The 24,681-nt window shown below is 36.5% G+C and overlaps 1 protein-coding gene across 1 annotated transcript; it reads left to right on the top strand.

Annotated features, from left to right (window-relative positions):
• The first annotated feature begins 10,974 nt into the window (after positions 1–10,974).
• LOC145116956 (NDR1/HIN1-like protein 13) lies at positions 10,975–12,180 on the top strand. The gene has a single exon (XM_079053252.1). It carries the CDS (start codon positions 11,180–11,182, stop codon positions 11,951–11,953), a length of 774 nt encoding a protein of 257 aa, XP_078909378.1. The 5' UTR covers positions 10,975–11,179; the 3' UTR covers positions 11,954–12,180.
• Positions 12,181–24,681: the final 12,501 nt, after the last annotated feature.

The raw sequence follows: 24,681 nt of genomic DNA on the forward strand, positions 1-24,681 counted from the left end.
CACCAATCAAAAAAAATTTTCAATTACAAACATAGTCTTATATTTTTATACAAAATAAACTTACATATAATATAATAATATAGATAATTAATTCATAAACAAGAAGTAATAAACTAATTTATTGGAAACCTACGATAAAATTATAAAATCTATGATGAATATAAAATAATAATTACGTAATTGAGTAATTAGGATAACAGACCTGATAGTTACGATTGATGAATAACAATCAACAAATGGAATAAATAAGAAACAATAAACGTTAGGGTCGGTCCTGAAAAATTAAATATTCTAAAAAGCCCAGGACGAACAAGAAAAAAATGGTCCTTATCTTTATTATAATTTTTTTTATTTTTAAATAAAAATATATAATGAAAAAAATTGGGTCATGTGCAACTGCGCACTCCCCCCCCCCCCCACCCCTCAACGCCCCCCATGGTAAACGTATAAGTGAAGTATTAAAAAAGAGGCATCATAAATTCTTAAATCGAAAAAAAATCAAATAAAAAATGTATATATATTACTCTTGCCGTATTCTATTATATGTAATTTAATATTTGTTATTGGAGCTATCCATTAGCATATGAAACCCAACTTCCTATTATATGGAAAAAAATAAAGAGTATATATATTACATGTAAGAAATTAAATTTTTGTAGGGTGGGCCAAGGCCCACCATTTCCTCAATGTGGCTTCGCCACTGGTGGTTAAGAAAACTTAGGGTTTTATTGTTGGCCTTGATTTAGACATGTATAACCATAAAGTTGGAAACTTTATGGTTTGGGGTGTCATTTGGGACTAGAATTGAGAATTGGGCGAAGTGGCTTAAGGGATTAAGTCCTTAAAAGTGAGGTTGGTAAGACGTCGCGTACGATGGGTGTACCTGGTTGTACGTTGGGGGTACGCCGGAGGAAGCCCCAATCTGGATCACGAGTACGCAGGGCGTACGTGCCAAGTATGTCGGGCATACTCGGTCTGAGTTGACTTCTTGGCCCGTTGACTTTGACTTTGACTTTGACCAAGTTTGACTTAAGGGTATTTTGGGTATTTTGAGATATATTTGAGCCTTGGTCTTTATCTGTTGAATAGGTGACCTGTAGAGCCGGTATTTGGAGCAGTTTATCGTTCAGCTTTTCGTCAGACTGTGAGGTGAGTTTTCATTACTGTACTTGTGGGTCGAAGGCACCAAGGCCGGCCCAATTGGATTGTTATCCTGTTATACCTTAATTGATGATATGTTGAGTATGAGGTAGATCTATATGATTATATGATAGCTGCTGATATGCGTAGACTGGTAGATCTGTAGGATTGCCTGTGATTTTTGTCTGCATGATTATCTGTCTATTGAATATATTTGTTATCTTTTATATGTCGACATATTGTGTTGGGTTGAGACTTTACTGCTATGTACGTGAGTCAACAGACAGGGTATTCCAGTCCGATGACTGAGTGGACCCAAGGGTATTCCAGTCCGATGATTGAGTGGGTCTGTTGTATATTCGTATTCCAGTCCGATGACTGAGTGGACTTGTTGTATGTTTGTATTCCAGTCCGATGACTAATTGGTCCAGGGGTAATCCAGCCGATAGTTGTGGACCCGTGGGTAATCCAGTCCGATGACTAATCGGACCCATCATGCTTGTTTGTATGTGATATGTGTATTGTGTGGTGGTACCTTGGGGAACTCACTAAGCGTTGGCTTGCAGTTTTAGTTTTGTTTCAGGTACTTCTGAGGACCGTGGTAAGGCGAAAGCGTGACCGTACACATCCTTGGATTTTATGTTGCTGATCGTGGGAGACTCTGATTTTGAATCATGTTTTCGGAAACAATGGTTTTGTAAACACTCTTTTAGTAAATGGGTTGTTTTGAAAAGTTTAAATTGGTTGTGGTTTTTGAGATGTTACACTTTATATCAACAAAATTGTACCTGCTAGATCTTCAACTCTCGTTTAGATTGTTTTGGCTAACAATCGATCGATTTCCATTTCAATTTCAGTGTCGCGCATTGGTGTACTGTAACTTCGAAAAATCATAATTTCATCATACGAACTCAAATTTTGACATTCTCTATATTCACGCTCTCGATTTTACAATTACTACGACTTTCATTTATATCACTAAGGCTAATAAGAATCCTATCTCAGATTCATATTTTACGATGCACATTGTTGCATATAGTTGAACGCAAGACTTCGAATAATCGTAACTTCTCCATACGATGTAAGATTCGAGCGTTCTACATATCGACAGAAATCGTATTGACGTTTCCTACATGTTTATGACGATTACTTGGGCTAAAGGGTAATATATCTCTACTTTGAAATTTATAAACAAACGGTTTATATCGAATTCTACTATAGAGTGAAAACGATGTGTTACAACTCTCCCCCACTTACAGAGATTTCATCCCCGAAATCCTACTCCTTGCGAACCTTGGGATAATGCCTACACTATCCTACTAGGGTTTCACGAGATCAACTCAGGATCTAGCCAACGTTGCCGCATCGAATTCACCTATATGTACTTGTTTAGTGGTAGTACTTTGTTTTCTACCTTAGACGTACTCCCGAATTCCTCATGAAGTCTTCCAAGATCGGAAATTCGTCAGTTTGGACTTCCGGAATTTATGTTCTACGATGGATAATTGCTTTCAAACATAAAATGCCGACACATTCGACTTGTTAGAAGTGATTAACTATGGAAATTTATCTACAACATCCTAACGGGATCCACTTTCTGGAACATGCCTCTAAAAAGGCTTATGATATGTCGTTAAAGCACACAAGAACCTATATTGTAAGTGGTTTCTCTACCTAGTTCAGGTGTTCCATCATCCTTAAATTTAACCAGAACCACAGAACATGTTTACTGGTTCGAAAACTTTGGAACCAATACTCTAGTACTGGCCACAGAATCATTATAAGGCATGCTTATCATCCAACCTACTAGTTTATAATGAACACTAGGTCACTAATAACCTTCTCACAAGGCTCTAACTACTTTAGCTATGTCAAGGTACAACTATTGTTCGAGCAATTGGTCATTATACATATTCACGGCACGTCGTGATACTTTCCAACTATTGTTCCAAATCACTAATCACTTATGATCCTTTTTGTGTTCTCTATCTCTAACCGAAACGTTGCATCCTAAAAGCTTGAATAGCTCCCCGACAATATTCTACCGTCTTATAACAGTTCTAAATCTCATAGAAAATCCTTAGATCTTTTCCTTGCAGGTCAATCTTTTATTAACATCTGACGAATGCGTCTTCACAACTGAACCTCCAACAACTACTACTGCTTATACAAGTTTGAATATAGTGTCACTCCTAAAATTGAACTCTTGTCAATTTACGCTAGGGACTCTTATTTAATCTCAATTATTATTGATAACATCCAGACCGTCTGGTCGAACTTGGATCAACAACTTGGTCCACTAATCCTATTGTGGATGTTATTGATACACCTGTAACCCTTAGAAGATATTACGACCCTTCTTAACAAACATAGTCCATCGTGAATAGCCTCCTTCTATGCATCCCTTATTTTTCCTAGACGCACCTTAGGTGACAACATGAAACAGTTGTACGAACAAAACACTCTCTATTTTGACGTCGATCCTTCCGCTGTAATTCTTTGGCACATGATAATCAAATATTACTATGGTTTGAACCAAACTCTCTAGTTGTGGTATATGTCTTGAGTACTCGACACTTTCTTATGGCAAAATACGCCACCTATTGCCTTATCTAACCGATCCTCTGCTGCGAGGATAAATCCATTAATCATGAAGGTACGAACCTAGGTGGTTCTCTTTGCTATCTGAGTCGCACCCGAGAATTTGGCCAATTCCTAAATCCTATCAGACAATTGGGAGGAAAGACTCACCTTTCCTTGAGAAGCAAGAAACTCATAGCCTATACGTAATCTTAGCAGAGGACTTCCTTCTTCTGTTACCCGTACAACGAAACTAACAACATTCGCTTACTCGTGTCGCGATTCTATTGGACCTTAGTATCAACATTGAAAGTCAAGTTATCATTCACACTTTCGCCTTAAGGGTCGGTTCTCCCCCACTTGGGTTAGACCCGTCATCTTTTGTGACCCCTAACTAATCAAGTACAAGTTGGCTCTCATATATGACTTGTAGCTCCATTTGACTTTGAAGAAACTGTTGGTTGTCATATCCAATGACCTTCAATATTCTCATCATAACATTACTTCTTGTGTATATCGTAAGTAGTCTACTTGCAAAGCATGACCAAAACAGGATACGGTCGTGACAAGCACAACGTTGTCCAGAAATGCACTAGAGCACACACATGTCTAGATAGTATAAATAAGTATTACTATCGTAGTTGAACTACTAGCAACAACGATGGTTGTTGAATTCACTCCATCATTCTCGTTTTTCTGGGATGATCACCTTGTCGCAATCCAATTGTCCTTCTTAACTCTCATGACAAAAGGCGGCACTATATGGTTTTCAGAACCTAACTCACTTACACAAATACACTTTATTCAGATTCGATTCTCTCATGGCCACTTGGGCCCAGACTTAAATTCACTCTTCTAGACATCACCATACAATAAGTAATGACGGATATAACGTGAAACGAATTCATAGTGTTAGCCATACTATCTGCTTAACTACTAGTGCCTTTGGAACTTTACGACTCTTCCAGATCTAAGTGTGACTCATATGCTTTAGGTAGTATAGGTCTCTACTACCTTTCACACCTACTCATACGTGTCCCAAGAATTGTCTCGCAGTTACCAAGTCACTTCCAACACTACACAACGATCGCTAAATATATATATATATATATATATATATATATATATATATATATATATATATATATATATATATATATATATGTAAGTGTCCTAACGAGCACATACAAAAGATCGTCCTAGACTCCACTAGGACTTTGCATCTTTAAGGATGCCCTACCTTATGAATATATGCCCTATATATTAAATGGTATAGAATCACTTTATAGGATTCCTTTCCACTTGACACTACTATTAGCCGAGGAACTTCTACCAATATTAACTAATTATCGTACGAATACAATTGCATGTCGCTAAAATCATACAGTCTTTCGACTGAAAGATCTGACACTACAATGGTTGGACTCAGACAAGAGTTGTGCAATAGCGCCAAATAAAGCAATCTAAAACTATTTAATCCTTGGAGCATGCAACATAATGTATTTGTCAAATAACTAATTAATATCAATATAGGTTCTAAGCAGCAAATAACAAACAAATTTCTAGGCTATAAGGCATCGTAAGTATCAGGCAGTTCTATCTTGCAATTCCTAAAAATATCCTTAGCCTACATACTAGCATGCATTTCTAACATTTCACATATCAACAATCATAACTATATGGATATTTTGGGAATTACTTTCCTTTCTGAGCTTCAACTGACTGTACGCATCGCATTCTTCTCATTATTCTTTTTCTGAAAAGATTTGTTAATTACTCAGATCCTTAGTTTGAGTCTAGAATCACACGAGTGTTCATATAATTCTCTCAAACCAGGGCTCTGGTACCAACTTCTAACATCTTGATTTTCAACCCAAAATTTTCATTTTTATTTATTCAAATGTATCAGAGTATAATTACATTATGTGGAAACATGTTGCAAATACGTGTATGTACAGTAGAACCTTGCCCTTTTCACAAGTCAATGAAGCACCTGAAAAACATTTATAATTAACTGGGCAAGAATGAAGCTTACTGAGTTGCCCGAAATATAATATACCATAATACATATACATGCATACAAACAATGGTTCACAATCTGCCAATTATAAGTGTATTTTAGACTTACGGCATAACCATTTCGTATTCAACACGGGTCTACTTGTACTTACGGCCAACATGTCATTTCTTCAACACATATCTATGTGTACTTATGGCCTACATGTCATTTCGTCAATACAGGTCTATGTGTACTTACGGCATGCATGTCATTTCGTCAACACATGTCTATGTGTACTTACGGCCTACACGTCATTTCATCAACACACGGGCCTATAGACTCCCGACCTCTTTATCATTCCGCCATCATCCCCTAACTAAATCTAATATCACAAAAATAATGCACATACAGACTGGATTGTAGGCTTTACTAGTACAGACACATTTATACTTTCTACTCTAACAGTTTCAAGTACATTTACACTTAAGCACATAGAGATTATATTATCATATCTACTCTACTAGATCTCTATCCTAACATACATGGACATATATTGTAATACATAGTATAGTGAGATAACTCACATGGACAATTACTCAGATGATTGACAGCTATCTGGGTGATCCTACTAGCGATTCAACTAGCATGTTACATGTCTAACAAGTATTAATTTAATATTATAACTTATTAAAATCTATAACAATCTGGTAGTGAAAGCTAGATCTTTCACTAATCCCAATGAATACCGAGAGTCTTATCAAATAAGGATCAGCCAAGCAGGACAGTTGGGAGGCATGACTATTTCGGCATATAGGCTTTCTGAAATCTAACAACCAAGCTAACGTGACCATTCTAGACACCACTCCCGTAAGTAGATCAATTAGTATTATAACTGGAATTACTAATAAATCTTATTTATACATTAATAACAACGACTATGAATATGAATATAAGTTACACTTAAAGTGTATTAAGTGCAGCTTAACTTACATGAATTTTTAGCGAAACCGGGATTTGCGCAGATATGACTTCGATACCGAGCACTTCTATTTTCCTAACCCTCTGCGTCAAAGCTTCACTAAAGTGGAGTTCTTCAGACTCCCAAAAATACTCTAAAATTCAGACTGGAGAGAAAGAGATAAGATAAACTTAGATGTGGAAAGTGAATGGGAAATGAGGGGTATTTATAGGTTGAAATATGGGGAGGTGTGTCGCGCACAACTATGAGGCGCATCGCGCCCTAGGGTGTCATCAATTCGTCCGTTGCATGCCATGTGTCGAAATCCATGTGGTCCACGCCGCTTGCTTCTAGAAGCACGCGCCGCACCAATCTGCACGGGGGGCTTTTCGAAAAACTTCAGAAAATCGTATCTTTCTCATACGAGTTCCATTTTCGACGTTCTTTATATCCACGCGTAGCTATCGACGAGTACTACAACTTTCATTTACACTCCATCGGATAATTTTCAATTTATTTTTAAATTTATATTTTTAATTGGATTAGACTGTTAAAGTTCGAATACAAATCATAACGTGTCTATATGAATTCTGTTCTCGACTGTCTTTATATCGATGGAATTGTATATATGAGATCTTCAACTCTTGTTTAGATTGTTTCGGCTAACAATCGACCAATTTCCATTTCGATTTCAATGTAGGATACTATTGTATCGAAACTTCGAAAAATCATAACTTTATCATTCGAAGTCAGATTTGGACGTTCTCTATATGCACTTTCTCACTTTACAATTACTACGACTTTCATTTAGATCACTAAGGCAAATAAGCATCCTATCTCTGATTCATATTGTACGACACACCTTGTTGCATATAGATGAACGCAAGACTTCGAATAAGCATAACTTCTCCATACGAAGTCAGATTCGAGCGTTCTATATATCTACGGAAATCAATCTATCCACAATAAACCAAATTGCAGCAACCCCTCGTGTTGTAATCGGTAGCTTGGTGATGAAATTCATGGTCGCTCTCACTTCCACATCGGGATATCCAATGTATGCAACTTGTCATGAGGTCTCTGATGTTTGACATTGACCTTCCAACAAGTCAAGCACATCTCTGCATACCATGAAATATCCCTCTTCATACAGGGCCACTAATATTCGTGCTTCAAATCCCTGCACATCTTTATAGCACATGCCAGAATCAAAAACTTCGACTTATGAGCATCATCCAACAACATCATTCAGGCCCCACTCGAATAAGGAACCCACACCCTGTTGTGTAATGTCAATAATCCACGGCTATCATAATCAAATGAGGAGACTCATCCCATAATCCTCTCATTCTTCTGATTCTCTTCCTTGGCTGCCTCGGTATAAGCTTCCTTGATCAATTCTAGTAATGGAGTAAAAACAGTTAACCGCAAACACAAATCTCAAATTGGAGCACTAGTAGTCTTGTGACTCAAAGCATCGGCCACCATATTGGCCTTCCCCGGATGATATAAAATCTCATAGTCGTAATCGTCCACCATATTTGCCACCTGCGTTGCCTCATATTTAGATTCAAATGATCCATCAAGTATCTTAAACTCTTGTGGTCCATGTAGATGGTACACCGAACCCATACAAATAATGACACCCAATCTTGAGGGTAAAGACCACATCCCCCAGCTCAAAATCGTGAGTAGGATAATTCACCTCGTGACGCTTCAACTACCTCAAAAAGTATACGATCACATGACCTCACTGCATAAGCACAACACTCAAACCTAAATTTAATGCATAATAGAAAACCACAAAATCATCTACACCCTCAAGAAGGGTCAAATATGGTGTCTCACAAAACTTTTTCCTCAAAGTCTCAAACGTTTTCTGCTGCTCAGGGACCCACTGAAAAGCAACAACAACAATAGCATCAGCAACAACAACAACAACAACAAATGAAGGGGCGACATTCCGATCCCGACGATCTCGCTGAACCCCTACTGTGACTTTCGGAAATCGATGCAGGAAATGGTGGAGGCACGTGATCCCGTCGATGAGTAGATGAGCGTCGAGAGTAGCAACATAGACCTTTAGGGAACTGAAGATCGACGAAGCAAAGGTTGTTATGATGTCGAAGATGACTAACGAGTATATGAGGAGACCTTAAGGAAACTGAAGAGCGGCTCGCTTGGCACCGGTGGAGCGGATACACCAAACAGATTTATGGATTCTGGAGTTGTAGTTGGAGGGGAGGAGAGCAATGGTGGCGATGAAGTTTGAGGTTGGATTTCATCTCCGATGAAATAATGGGCTCATGTATGCGGTGGTAGGGGGTTTAGGTTTAAAAGAGAGGGGGTGTGGGGCAGGGTAGGTGTAATATTTTTTTTTCTGCTTGTTGTAATTAAAAGAAAATGGAAAAAATAAAATAAAAGGGTAGGTAATTCATTTTGTATAGGCCAAGGACCAACCACGATATAAATTAAAAATCATAAGGACTTTCCATGAAGTTTTTTGAAATTAGAGGCTAAAACCCAGATTTTGGGAAACTAGAGGAACCATTTATGAAGTTTTGTCTAATAATAATAAATGAAGGGGCCAAATTATAAAATCAGGAAAATAATTCAGATATAGTCATGATTCATATTTTATTTTTGATTTATAGTAATAAATATGGCAAAAGAAACCCATATCTATCGAGATTTCAAATGCAAATATTACCCTTATCAACTCAACAAATAATATATAAATATAAATATAGGATTCCAACCAAGATCGATCTTACGCACACCAAAATCCATCAAGAGGGAGGGCAGAAGAGGAGCAAGTTAACCCTATAGGGGTCCTAAAAAATAAATATTCTTAAAGGCCTAGGACGAACAAGAAAAAAAAGGGTCCTTATCTTTATTATAATTTTGTATTTTTAAATAAAAATATATTACTAAAAAATATGAGCCTGTGCAGCAGCCACTTTGCCCCCTCTAAGCCCCCATGTAACCCTAGATAGCAAAGAGAAAACTTCCGGGAGGCTTTCAGGCAACCTGTCTAAGGTAATAGCAATACTCGACATTTATTTAAGCTTCTTCAATTCGACCCTTAAGTTCTATATGTACTGGATATATATAGTCAATGCAGCTAGGTATTGATTAGATTTTATTAACCGATCTAGTAGGTCTTATTTAATACCTATAATCATAATCCTCAATTAAATAGCATCAATACTGTTTACGTAAAATAATTGAGTTCGTTATTTGTCGTTTCAGAATAAAATCCGAAGTATTAGTTTTTTTTTTTTTTCTTTTTTTTTTTTCAAGATATAACGAATTTGAGACTCCGTCGGAATCCTTAGTGAATAGCCGGCGATGTCTGCCGGAGAAGATGAAAGCAGCGGCCAACTTTGCTGCATGGGCCGTATTTTGTAAATTTAGAGAATAAGTTTTGATGGCTATAGTAAACGACCCAAGTCTCCTACGGCCCATCGTCAAATTCGTTAATCGTTATATATAATTGATTATTTTTTTTAATTAATCAACGTTTTTATTTGAAAGAGAATTAATCAACCTTTCTTATATTATAATAAAGTTAAAAATGTCATATGTTCATTTTTTGGAATGTCTCGTGTATTTTTTTTTATTTTATAATTTCTATCATTTTCCTTTTTTGGTAACATTATAATACTAATATATTATGTTATATTAGTATTAGTTAGTTTCTATAAACAAAAAAAACGATATGTTTGGTAAAGCTATTGGCTAGCCAAAAATATAAAATTCTAACTTTTATTTGTACAACAAGATTTTAACAAAATTAATTGTAAGTTTTTATAATTGTAAAATTATATAAAAAACGAAAACTAAAAACTTTCAAAACTATTTGAAATAGCTTTTTAATTAGAAGGTTTTTTAAAAAAAAATAAAAAATAAAAACTTCTATTGTTCTATTGTTTATAACTATTTTAATGTTTATAAGGAATTTTGATTTTGATTATGATTTTTAAAGTTATAAACTTATATTTTCCCACAAGTAATTTATTTAGTTGGTTGAATTTTTTTTTTTTTTTTGTTATGATATGAATTATTCTTTTTTGTACCAAGAAAAAGAAATCGAAGTTTATATTTGGACACAGTTTATATTTCTGATTATACAAAATTTTACCTATTTGAGGTTAAGGAATTTTTTTAAATGACATATTTTAAAGATTTAAACTTGGATGACATCATCATAGTTTTTTTAATATTTAATCTTAGTCTTATTAAATCTACTTTTGTCACTTAATATTAAATAGAATAGAAAATAAACCAAAAAACAAACCGTGTCGACGACTTTTTGGGTTTGGAGTATTTCACCATCTCCCCTCTGATGCGTATGCGTTGGTTACAGGGTTGCTATCCTTTTCTGTCTCCTTCTCTACTCCATCATCAACAACGATTCACACGTAGCTTTCAAGAAAATTTCTTCCAATAATTTCTACAAATCGAGTCCAGAGAGCGATTGTTAGGCCCAATTCCATCCAATGGCAGAAAAAATCCATCCTTCTGCCAGACCAACAACCGTAAATGGTCACGCCCCCACCAGCACCACCACCAATGGTAATGGTAACCCATCGTTTCCGGCCAACAAAGCTCAACTCTACAACTCAACTCGCCCAGTCTACCGTCCTCTACCCCGCCGCAACCGCCGTAGTTGTTGTTGCTCTTGTTGCCTCTGGATTACTTTCCTTATCCTCCTTCTGATCGTCATCGCCGCCATAGCAGGCGGTGTGTTTTACGTCCTCTACCGCCCCCACCGCCCTTCCTTCGCTGTTTCATCGCTCCAGGTCTCTCAATTTAACCTAACCTCATCGAATCAACTCAACACTAAGTTCAATTTCACCGTGACTGCTCGTAATCCTAACAAGAAGATCGCCTTCTACTACGATCTGGTTTCCGTTTCGATTGATTCGAAAGGAGTCGATGTCGGTGACGGATCGATACCGGCGTTCATGATGCCTAAGAAGAATACGACGAAGTTGAGGACGATTGTGTCGACGAGTGGACAGAGTGTGGATGATAGTAGCGATCTGAAATCGGATCTGAAGAACAAGAAGAGTTTGCCATTAACTATCCAGCTTGATACGAAGGTGAAGGTGAAGATCGGAAGCTTTAACACTAAAAAAGTACCAATCAGAGTGGTTTGTAAAGGGATTAAGGTGACGGCACCCACCGGTAAATTAGCAACGACGGCGACAACTTCCGATGTGAAATGTAAGGTGGATCTTCGAATCAAGATCTGGAAATGGAGGATTTGAGGTGAAGAACAAGGTGTGATTTGATTTTTGCGATTTTTTTTTTTTAATTATAACTACTTTTTTACAGTTTTTTTATCGGATAATTGATATGCTTAGTTAACAGGTGATGTGTATTTAGTGCTATTTCATATCGTATTTTTACAAGAACACAAACGTGGGTCTTAAATTTCTCTTAATTTCTGGGAATTTGTTATTGCATTTTATGTATTGACATCTTTTCGTTTCAACTTTGGTCCCTAATTTTAACAGATTTATTTTTAATAATTAAGTATTATAGTAAGGAAAAACACCATTTGCCTCTCATTTTATATTTCAATAAGTACACTAAATCTGTCAACAACGACTTTTTGTTTTGTTTATTACCACGTTATATTAAAATATAATTAATTGTAACCCAAAGTTCTGTGAATGAGTTCTCTTCTAATAATGTAATAGATTATTTATGTTCTTCTCATATTATAAGAATATTATTAATTTAAAATAATTGTTTGAAAATGACCTCGGGTTTGAACCAGACATATATCAGAACTGGAAAAATAATCCAAATGAGGAACAGGTTGATTTTAAGTATATGTTTAGCCACTAAAATTTAACTTGGTAGCTAAAAAACTAAATAAAAACGCTAGTTGTTAGTTGCTAATAAACAAATAAAGTTGATCGGGAAAAAATAGCACCCTCGGGTCCTTCTCGTAAGCACTACGAAGAAAGGCAGAGAAGACAATTAAAGGAATTCGACTAACTTGTGGATGAAAGCAAGAGACAGAGTCAAGTATGATCCTCATAACTATGATAGTTTGATTAAGGAAGCATGCATTGGAGCTACTTGTTCTCAAAACGCGAGGTTGCTATACGGCTAAATTTAGGGGTGTTCGTCTGGATGGATCGGTTTGATCCAATCTAATCATGTGAATCCAAATTGATTTCGGTTTTCAAAACATTGATCCGAATAGTCCAAATTAAATTCGAATCCGATCCGATCCAATTACAATTCGGTTGGATCGGTTTTTATAATTCGGTTTTCAAAAACCGAAACATTTTAAAACGACATATAATTATAATATTACCCAATTTTACATAAGAAGCGAAAATAAATTATTTAGTTGTGATTTGAAATTTATAAACAACTACCAAGAAGATATATTATAGTTAAATATTTTATAGATAAAAAACTTTTGAAAGATAATACATATTGATGTTTTTTATCGGGTGAAACGTTTTGAACCTATTTGAAAAAATAAATTACAAAATTAATAGATAACAATAGATATATATTATAAATAAATAAATAATAAATGTTTATTCGGTTTTTTTGGACTATTCGGTTCTTATTTTATAAATCAAAACCAATCCGAAATCCAAAATAATAATTCGGTTTTGTTGAAAACCAATCCAAAAATCCGAATATCCGAACCAAATAGTCAAATCCAAATTGTCCAATTGGACAATTCGGTTTTATCCAAATAGTGAACAACCCTACGGCTAATGGGGAAGTTCCTATTTATTAGCATGACCACCCCTTTTGAGAACAAATAGCTCCAATGCATCCTTCTCACATAGTCACATAGAGAGGTATTTCGAAGCCACCCAAAGTCCTAATTGGAGATGCCTTTATAAGGTAGTAGAAAATGTAACAAAAATATAAGTACATTATAAAAACAATTAAATAGTAGTTTTCTGATTATTTATGTTATTATATAATTTATATTGAAATGTTCCACGTTATCACATAAAAATAATGTTTTACATAATATATAAACTATTAAAACGAACTAAAACATCATGTCATTGTTCTTGAAACATTGTCATTTATAATAATAACTAGTAAAGAGGCTCGTGTGTTACACGAGTCAGATTTCTGAATTGTAAGAAACACAACATACTTTCATATATCTATTTATTATAGCGATCTGCTTTCATTCTGTCCTATTACATATTTGTATTTTCAAAAATTGAGCCAATTATATAGATGTCACTGAATTTTCACTTTCCAATGTCATTGAAATAGTAAACAAAAAAAGAAAACAAATGGCTGAAATCATAATCCTATTTTTTGCACTTAACTCTATAACATACAGTGAAAATAAAACGAAAATAAAGTGAGAATTGAAATAGAAGTTAGAATCTATTTGTAGTGTGAAATGGAAGACACGCAACAATAATTCCAAGCACGTTTATAAGCAAGGTTCCAACTACTTTCTGTTTCTCTCAAATGTCCGATTTGACACCAAAAAATATCACCACATGTCATACCTACTTTCTTCCTTTGACAATTGTTATGCTATAACGTGGAGGTCCGAAACTAAGAGCATTAGGTATGGGTCACAACTATACCCATTCACAATCGTTGCCACATCATCTTCTTCTCCTCAGGACTTTAAGAAGGGGTGGTATTCTCAGCCATAACGCAGTTGAGGTGAAGCCAAAACAGAAGAAAAGAAGAGGGAAGAAAGAAAGAGAACCAATCACAATTTTTGTTGCATCTCGTCCTCGTTACAACGTATTACACCACAACGCCCCTTAACAAGAAGGTGGGGGTGGTGTTCATTGCGTTAAGACGGCGTTATGGCCGCCACCCCAGCCATAACGCGAGCAAAAAATTGCCCATACCACATGGTCTAAAGGGCGCACCTCCAACACAAGAATGGTGATGTGTTGACATTTAAGGTGTTTGGTTTTGGTTTTTGCGTCTCTGGGTAATTTTAATGATGAGATATCATATACCCTATCAGGCCCAACTCCTACTAAAATAAGAAATTTCTCATAAGGACTGCAAGATATATAAAGGGAAACAACATCATAATTAGATATTTTCAGTAAAAAGGAAAGTCCAACATACAAATTGTTATCAACATGAAATCTAAATTCTTCATATATGCATGAGCATTAGGTGCATCAAGTATTAATTCCATGCTAGGCCATTTGAACACCCGTAATTTACCATCATGTACTTTACTATTTATTATGTTGCATGCTGCTAATAATTCCTCTTCCTAAATATTTGAATAAAATTAAAATACAAACTATAAATTTGAACACCACTGTTGCATGACGTCGTCAATCTGCGCCCTCCCCTGCACCACTATCGCACTCTGATCGTTGATGTCGACATTATCCACCCCATGAGTATTGTACTGGGATAATCTCTTAATCTCTGGATTTGGTGGGGGTTCTCGAGCAATTTTTTCTTGTTCGGGAATAATTAACCCTGACTACCATTCGGTTTTCACTTTATCGTTGGAGGTGAATACGGTAGAAGGCACCTGGGCATTGAAAAGGGGATGAGCGATGACGATGGGATAAGAAGGGGGACTGCTAAATTCAAAATGGTGGTGGATCTTAGAAATCAGTTTCAACTGGTTTGATTCAAGTCGCAGATCAAAAATCGACCTAACTTTCCCCTAATCGAACTTTAGTTCTTTGTATCTCCTCGTCTTTCTCCTGTATTACCGCTCAATCACTCAAAATCAAACTTGCAGGTTTCCGGCGAGAAAAGCGGAATGAGAAGCGGCGACAAAGGATTTTAGAGTGGGCAGTAGAGTGGCGGCGGTGTTGTACTCTGACAAGAGTAGCGGAGGAGGGCTAACATCGACCAAAGCGATTAAGGAGAGAGAGAGAGAGAGAGAAAGAGAGAGAGGGATACATGGGTTTAGGTTAGAAAGGAGAGAAAAGTCAAGGGATATGAGGTTGTGTAGGATCCACAAATCTAATTACCATTTTTTATTATTATTATTAATAAGTAATAAATAATAATAAAAGGATAAAAAAATATCATTAAGGGCAATATGGTCAATTCAAGACGGAAATGGACTAAGCATGTAAGAAAAACATATTGTAGGGACCTTCCGAGTTAAAAAAGTGTTAGGGACCAAGCGTGCAGATTATCTCAAACCATAGGGACTATTCATGTAATTTATCTTTAATGTAATTATTGTTTATAGTCTTGTTCTTTAAAAATTAATGTAATTAGTGACATTTAAAGAATAGAATTCGTTTTATATAAAATATGTATTCTTTAGAAAATATTATTCTTAATAATATATGTTGTAGAATTCTTTAAGCATGTTAATTATCAAAAAATATCTTGAATGAAACTATATTCTAAAAGAATCAAATTAGAAATATATTTATTAGTTTGTGGTTGACATTCTGTAATTATGACATAATAAAATCGGTTATTATTAAGAAAAACTTTAGAATTAAAATTGAATTAATTCAAAAAATTCGGATTTATAAAATTAAGAGAATTAGTTATCCCATAAAATCCAAAAAAATCCATTTTTAAATATAGTTTAATTGACCAAAGTACCATTATGCTGAAATTTGTGTGATTATAATACATGTTATCTCATTGTAATATCATACACCCTTATATCATGGTTATTCATTATATTCATCCATTGGTCCAAAATTGTCCTTACGACCACACAATAGATGTCGTCCACATGATAACATAACCCGAGAGAGAGAGAGAGAGAGAGAGAGAGAGGGAGAGTTAGGTTCATATGTGGTTGGACAATTATTGTGTGGATGTAGGGATTAATATGGACCAATTATTTCAAAAACTTGATTAGAGGTATAATAGTAATCTGATCTTGACTATTAATTAATTATGGTAAATATTTAAATTAAGGTAATCAATATCTCTTTAAATTAGGGTAATACTCCCCACTTGTAATTCACTACACACTATACAACGGAAGAGCCCCTCACCTTCACTTTTCAGCCACCACTCCTTAGCAGCTCTGGCTACAACACATAGCTTCTCCATCAGGTAAGTTTTGAATTTTGCTAAGAATTGCCGAATTGGTCTCTCGATGAATCGATTATATTGTTTTCTCTTCCAAACATCTTATTCCTTATGATTTTATGTAACATCTTGATATCCAGGTATTTCCATTTATTCCCTTGATATGTAAAATTGATTGCAAATTGGTCCCTTGTAGCATTTTAGAGGAAAACGCGTTTCATCACGTGCGTTGGGTGTACGTGGTCTGGACCAAAACCCTAATATTTAGGGTTTATGCATTATTTAAACACCCTTATAGCATCAATACCCTTTCTTTCATCAGCTTCCATCCCTCATATCAACCCTTGCAAACCCTAATCCATTTTGAGAGCATCTTTGATCCATTAGTGAGTGTTTTGGTGTTCTTAGAGGAAAAAGAAGGAAAGGAAAACATCTTGGAAGCTTGAAGCACTTTAGATCCAGAAGCACACATCATTTTGCACCACTTGGAGGTAAAAATCTCTGATCTTGATGAATTTTTTCTTAGATCTTGATTAGCGATGGATTATGTTCATTTTGGTCCCATAAGCTTGACGTATTTGAGTATGGGTTACTCTAATTCATTTGAGCTGTCCTTTCAGACGTTTTGGAGTGTTTAGAATCATAAAAATGTAATCTTGGCCCTTAGTTTTCCTCCATGCATGGACTAGAATGTCTTAATGAGTTTAGAAGTTAGGGTTTTTTGGTATTGAGCACTTAATAGCCATGCAAGATCATAAAGTTGGAAACTTTATGATTAAGGACATCATTTGTGGGCTAGATCTGGATTTTAGACGAAAGAGCTTAAGGGAATAAGCTCTTAATAGAAGGAAAAGGTGCCAAGTATGTACGTTGGGCGTACGTTGGAGTACGCTACGCGTACGTTGTCAAAGCCCCGTTTTTGGTCAATACGCTAGTATGTCGGGCGTAGAAGCTGAGTACGTTGGGCATACTCAGTTGAATTGACTCGATTGACTTTTGACTTTGACCAAGTTTAACCTAAGGGTATTTTGGGTATTTTGAGTTGTAGTTGAGAACTATCACTATTTGATGTATAGGTGACTGGTAAACTGATATTTGGAGCAGTGTCCTATTCAGCTGTCTGTTCAGACTGAGAGGTGAGTTTTCCTCACTATACTTATGGGTCTAATGCACCAAGTCCGACCCATTGGATTAGATATCCTGGTTTGTTGTATGGTTTTTTATATTGTCATATATATATATATATATATATATATATATATATATATATATATATATAAGATTTTAATACATTTTAAGTAATATTTTGGTTAATTGCAAAGATATTTGACACTTATTGAATTAAATTACATTTTGCAGCCAAATATGATATTCTTGAAGAATAAGGACCATACATGTGACATCCGGATCTAGAAGGTCAATTATGGAAATGGGGGGCCAACTTGTCGAGTTTATGGCATAAACTCGACGTGTTGGAAGCTTTTGGGGCGCTAGTTTTTAAGGACCAACTCGTTGAGTTGGTGAAGGAAACTCGACAAGTTGGACGTTGTTTGATAAACTCTAGTTTCGGGTATGAGGAAAGACTACAGTTGGTCCTGTAGCGTTCAGTTTAGTATCAAGATGGTTTGGGTAGTTATTGCCTATGAGGCTTTCTGTCGGAAGTCGCGAGGGGCGACTGTGTGGGAGTCTTTTTGCTTAGCAACCGGGCTGGAACCCGGTATTTCAGACGGTTGGCAGACGGATTAGGATCAGGGAGGTCTCGGTGGATCTTGGAAAGCTGCCAGGAGGCAGCAGGGTGTTTCGAGCAGTTCTAGTGTTTCGTGCAGTATCAGTGTTTCGGGCAGTTCCAGTGTTTCGGTCAGTATTAATGATTTAAGTTTCGTGTATGTGGAGTATCTGGTGGATTGGGAAATGCTAAGTCACTCGCAAGTGGACTAAATAATCCCAGAGTAATTAATTTGACCCTATTGCGCAACTCTCGTATGAGTCTAACCGTTGCAGGGATGAATCTTCTACTCAAAGGATTATATGAGCCTTCTGTCGGGTATAAGTGTTTTGTACCTGTTTATGGTCAGTGACTTTGTTTCCCTTTGAAGCAGCAATATGATCGGGTGTTGGAATCATTTTGTTTGGTATGAAACTCTAGGAGGATTGGCACGGTGGCGGTTCGGCGTGGGAGGTCTGACAGGGAGTCAAACAATTAAGACTTAGGTTTCAGATTTCAGGTGAGATAGGATTGGTTTTATTTGAGAGGTTGAGAATTCGTTCTTCATCGGGCTTGAAGAACTATTCTAAGGGTTGTTTCACTAATTTTGGATAGGCCGTGATATGTTCAGAATTGGAAGTGTTATGTTTGGTCGGTTATTCGTTAAGAGTTGGGCATGGATTTGTTTCAGCATGACCGGTCTGTCGGGGAGTCAGACCATTATAGATTTCAGGTCCCATAAAGGTAGAAGTGATTTGCAGGGATTGAAGGTTTGATTGTTGTCGTCGGGATAGAAGTTTCGGTTTAGGTTTCGGTTGACTTGGGAAGATCGTCTTATGCAGAATTTTGATTGTGCTCCTCAGATGGATTGTTGTGTTATGAGTGGAAGTAAGGAGCGATTTCGAGGACGAAATCTAATTTAAGTGGGGGAGAGTTGTGACATCCAGAATCTAGAAGGTTAATTATGGAACAAAAATTCATTTTTTTTTGGGCCAACTCGTCGAGTTTATGGCATAAACTCGACGTGTTGGAAGCTTTTGGGGCGCGAGTTTTTAAGGACCAACTTGTCGAGTTGGTGAAGGAAGCTCGACGAGTTGGACGCTGTTTGAGAAACCCTAGTTTCGGGATTTTGCACCTTATTTAAACACCTTAAGTTCCAGGTGTTGGCCTCATTTCCAGCCTCCATAGCCCCTAACCCTAATCTCAAAACCCTAGAGCCTCCAAGAGTGTTGTGAGTCCATTGTATGTGTTTGAATCTCATTCAAGGATGAGAAGCTTGGTGCAAGGTGGTGGTTCAAGAAGGAGCTCATAGATCTTGATTCTCTGCTCCATTTCCAGCTAATTTTGGGTATAAATTTCTAACCTTGATTAGTATTGGCTTGGATATCTTATTGGGCTTATTTGTATGATTTTAGCCATGGATGGGTGATTTTTGAGGAAGTAGAAGTCCCAAGTGTTTATCCTTTCCAGATCTATGATCTCCATGAGCTCTTTTGGCATAAAGGTGTCAACTTTATGGTCTTAAGGGCTTCATGCATTCATTAAGTCCTTCTTTTGGCCTCTTTTAAGCTTTTGAACTTCTTCTAATCATGAATAAGTGTAAAGTTGGAAACTTTACATGGCCATCTAGCCTCATATGGTCAGATATGCATCTTGGGGTTGTGTCCTTGTGGAATAAGTGCTTAATGACTAAGTCCTTACCCTTTTAAGTTCAGGGTTCGGGTTTTGAGCCACTTGGTTGGTTCCTAGGGGTAAAGTTAGAAACTTTACCCTTATAGACGCTATTTCAGTGAAGACATGAGTGGGGAAGCTGTTAGTTTTGATTATGTCGGCTTAATGGATTAAGATGTTTGGTCTCGGGTGAACTCGACGAGTTGGATGGCCAACTCGACGAGTTGTTTTAGTTTTTCCCGTTTTGGAGTTGGTGTGGGTCAACTCAATGAGTTGATTAGAAAACTCGACGAGGTGGACCGGTTTCTTCCCGACTTTACAGTTGTCAGAGGAACTCGACGAGTTGAAGGATAAACTCGGCGAGTTGGGTCAACTCTGGCCATTGACTTTGACTTTTGACTTACGTCTTTGACCAAGTTTGTCCCGAGGGGTGTTTGTGATAACCTGATTTGGATTTAAGGAAAATATGGGCTTAGGATAAGGCCCATATGGGGTTGGGCCCAATTTGAAAATTTGGGCAATTAGTGGGCCTTTGTGGATCTTTTGGTTTTGGGCCTCAGTTTTGGTGCATGTTGGGTTAAGGGTAAAATGGTCATTTTACCCCAAGTATGGATTATGGATTATGGAATGAAACCTAATTGCTAATTGGGTGTGTTGTTGGTATTGATAGTTTAGGAAGTCGGCAGGGCAACATGTAGGGATTTCTTTCGGGGAGCTTTTGTATTCGAGGTGAGTCTTCCTCACTGTACTTAAGGGTCGAAGGCACAAATGCCGACCCTTTGGATTGTTATCTTGGTTTATCTTATGATTGAGTACTGTTGTAATATGTTAGATCAGTATCCTGGTAGACAGGATGTTGCTATGATGTTATGATCTGTTAGATCGGTATCCTGGTAGATAGGATGATGTTATGCTTAGTGATCTGTAAGATCTTCCTGTTTGTCTGTTGATTGGTTATATGTTTAATTTGTTATGTATATGTCGACATGTGTGTGTGGTTGGGTTGAGGCGGTCCTGCCTTATGCTGAAGGCCAACAGACCCAAGGCGGCCCGGATAGACTAAAGGCTTGCGAGGCGGTCCAGGCCGAAGGCCCGGCGAGCAGTCCTGATAGGCTGTAGGCCCTGCGAGGCTGTCCAGTCATGCCGAAGGCTCGGGAGCGGTGCAGATAGGCTGAAGGCCCTGCGAGGCGGTCCAGTCAGGGTGAAGGTTCATTTATGCATGATGTTATTTGTATATGTTATCTGTGTGGGTGTTGGTACTTTGGGGGAACTCACTAAGCTTCGTGCTTACAGTTTTGGTTTATGGTTTCAGATACTTCAGTGGACCGTGGCAAGGTGAAGGTGTGACCGTACACATCCTCGCGTTTTGGACTTATGATTTCTGGAAAACTCTGATAATGTGAATGTTTTGAAACTATGCTGAAAGAGATTATGATTTTTCAATAATATTTTGGGAACAACGGCTTTCATAAACACTTCTATAGAAAAAGGGTTGTTTTGAAAAGTTTAATTTTTATGAAATTTTTGGGATGTTTCAAGACGTGACAAATATTGGAGCTTGGAAGGAGTGGAGCTAAAACAGGAGCCTAACGGAGTTTAAAAAAGGAAGATTCTACCAAAAGACCAAGCTCACGACGTGAGCATAACAAACTCACGATGTGAGGAGCGAGATTCTGGAAGATATAACTACGCGGAAGCCAAATACCTTGCCAGACACATATTCTGCTGAGCTCACGACTTGAGACCTTAATTCTCACGACGTGAGCTACGATTTTATGAAAACTATAAATAGCCTTTGCACATTCTACTTAAGAGGTTGGGTTGAAGATATTCTAGAGAGATAGTCGATTTTAGAGGCCAGAAACCTGCAAAATTCAGCTATTTGAAGGAGAGATCGTTTGAGTTTGAAGATTTGAAGACTACACATCACATTCGATTTGCATTAATTCAATCATGTTGAATTCTTACGATCTAATGTGTTTACCTTCTGCTATGAGTAGCTAATTTAGTAGACTTTCGTTTAGTTAGATGAAACCTAAAACTATGAGTTAGTCTCTTATTTCATAGATTATATGAATTTGGTTTATGCATGTGTTTGATTATCATTACCTAGCATGTTAAAGTTTTCATCTTTGTTGCTTTATTTCAAGTTAAGTGTAGTTTAATGACCATGAAATTGCATGAACTTGCTTACCTAGTAGTTTATGACCATTAAATTGATAGAGCTAGGATTATCTACATCTTAGATTGAGCAATAAAGGTAACAACTTTAGCTGTGTTGGAGAACATAAATTGATCATAATTGTGTTTGATTAATTGTCTTGACCATAGATAATTATCTAGATATATCTTACATAGCCCAATTATTATTATTAATTAATTATGTGTTTGCTTGTGTATGACCATTACATAGTAGTACATGAATTGGTAAAAATATTAGTAGACTGGACCAAGATTGCTAGTTACATATAAATTGGTAACCAACTTCATTAATCCATAAATAAGAACTAACCATAGGAAAAAGGTACATACGAAACGAAACAAAAGTGTTTTTAATATCTTGAATACAACCATTTTTAGTTAAAGTGTTTGTTTAGTTTTAAGTTAATCTGAACTTGAAAAATCAGATAAAGCCCTTTTTTCATTATTGTTTTATTTTAGATTAATTTTCAGTAATTATTTTAATATATTGTATTCGTTCCCTGTGTTCGATACCCAACTTACTTTATTATACCAAAAACTGACTAGGTACACTGCCTATAGTTGTATTAGAAGATAAGTAGTTAGGTTATAAATTTAAAGTTGGATAGGTATAATTTGTGCACATCAGTTTTATGTTGAGATATGTGTTCACTGGTTATGTGATTAGACAGGTAGATCTGTAAGATTACATGTATTATCGGATATGTGTTAGACTGGTAGATCTGTAGGACTACCTGTGTTTGTTGATTATTGATTGTTTTTGTATATGTCGACATGTTATGGTTGTTGGATTGAATCAGACTAGCTCGTGCTGAAGGCCAAGATACCCATGGCGGTCCAAATAGACTGAAGGCCTGCGAGGCGGTCTAGTTAGGCCTAAGGCCCGGAGAGCGGTCCAGATAGGTTGATGGCCCGGTACGGAGGTCCAGTCATGCTCAAGGCTTTGAGAGTGGTCCAGATAGTATGTAGGCCTGCGAGGTGGTCCAGTCATGCTAAAGGCTCATGTATGCATGTTGTTATTTGTATGGTTATGTGGGTGGTACTTTGGGGGAACTCACTAAGCTTTGGCTTATGGTTTCAGTTTATTGTTTCAGGTACTTCAGATGAACGGAGGAAAGAAAAGGCGTGATCGTGCACATTCTTCGGATTTTATGTTATTGGATTTTGGGATACTCTGATTTATGAGTCACACTTTTGGAACAATATTTTGTAAACAATTATGGTCTTTGGGTTGTTTTCGAAAAATGAAAATTTTACTCTGATTTTTGGGATCTTACATTTTAAATCCCGAATTTGGTCGTTTTATATATTCTTTTAGTGTTTGATTTTTTTGTGAAACTTTCTATGTTTACCTGTATGTGGTTAGAGATTGGAAGCCCTTTTATATATATATATATATATATATATATATATATATATATATATATATTAAAGCAAATATGATTCTATAGGCTAGAAGGAAACCTATAAGTATATGTCACATATAATATGTGTTGAACAATACGATAAATTGTTCATCATGTATTGGTGACTTAGACGTCACATGCATTAAGTTACTATATGTTTTTGTTTATGTCAACTTTATCTTTTAAGTTACTTGGTTAATATTTCTAGAAAAACCATTTATTGTCTTATCAAAATTTCTATAAGTAGTTAGACAAAACTTCAAAAATGATCCCTGTAGTATGTATTTTTTCCGGGTTTTGGTCCAAACCTAGACTTTTTTTGATTAATGGTCATTTTGAGCTAGTTTTGTTGTGTATTTGGTCCATCCGAATAATGAAATGAGTGTAATACCCTTGGGGTATTTATTTTGCATTTTTTTCATTTTTTTAAAATCTATAATAATTAAAAAATAAGAGGGGTCACCTCTCTCTCTCTCTCATACCTACCCAACCTCCCTTGTCTTCTTCTCCAACCCATCCATTATTCTCTATTTTACTTTCTTCCACTCAAAGCACCTGCAACCCAAAATCAAAAAGGAAAATTCATTCCCTATTTTTTGTATAATTGGTACCAACAAACGGATATGATTAATAACCTACAACCCCACACTTCTCTTCCTTTTATATCGTTGTGAAATTCATCAACTTGATGTCGAGAGTCTCACCTCACACCAAAATAAAAAAACAAACCAAACAACAAACCATGTCATTTCCAGAGCATTTAAGATCATTTTTTGCTCTTAAGCATTTCTTCTTCATCCCCACTGATAACAAGAAGAACAATTGGCTGATTTCTCAAACTTTCTCCAAAAAAGATGTAACATTCGAGAATTTGGTATGTTTCCTTTAACCCCCTTAATGAAAAATTCATCTCATTATGGTCCCTAGCTAGTACACGGGGCGTACTCTATGAGTACGCTTAGCATACTATCCCGCTTCCGGATCGTGCATGCACCCA

Source organism: Lactuca virosa, chromosome 5 (genome assembly GCF_052849685.1).
Source record: "Lactuca virosa cultivar CGN04683 chromosome 5, Lactuca_virosa_CGN04683_v6, whole genome shotgun sequence".
Lineage (NCBI taxonomy): Eukaryota > Viridiplantae > Streptophyta > Magnoliopsida > Asterales > Asteraceae > Lactuca > Lactuca virosa.

Coding starts and splice junctions, on each gene's coding strand:
- LOC145116956 (XM_079053252.1), top strand. CDS start 11,180: ATGGCAGAAAAAATCCATCCTTCTGCCAGACCAACAACCGTAAATGGT.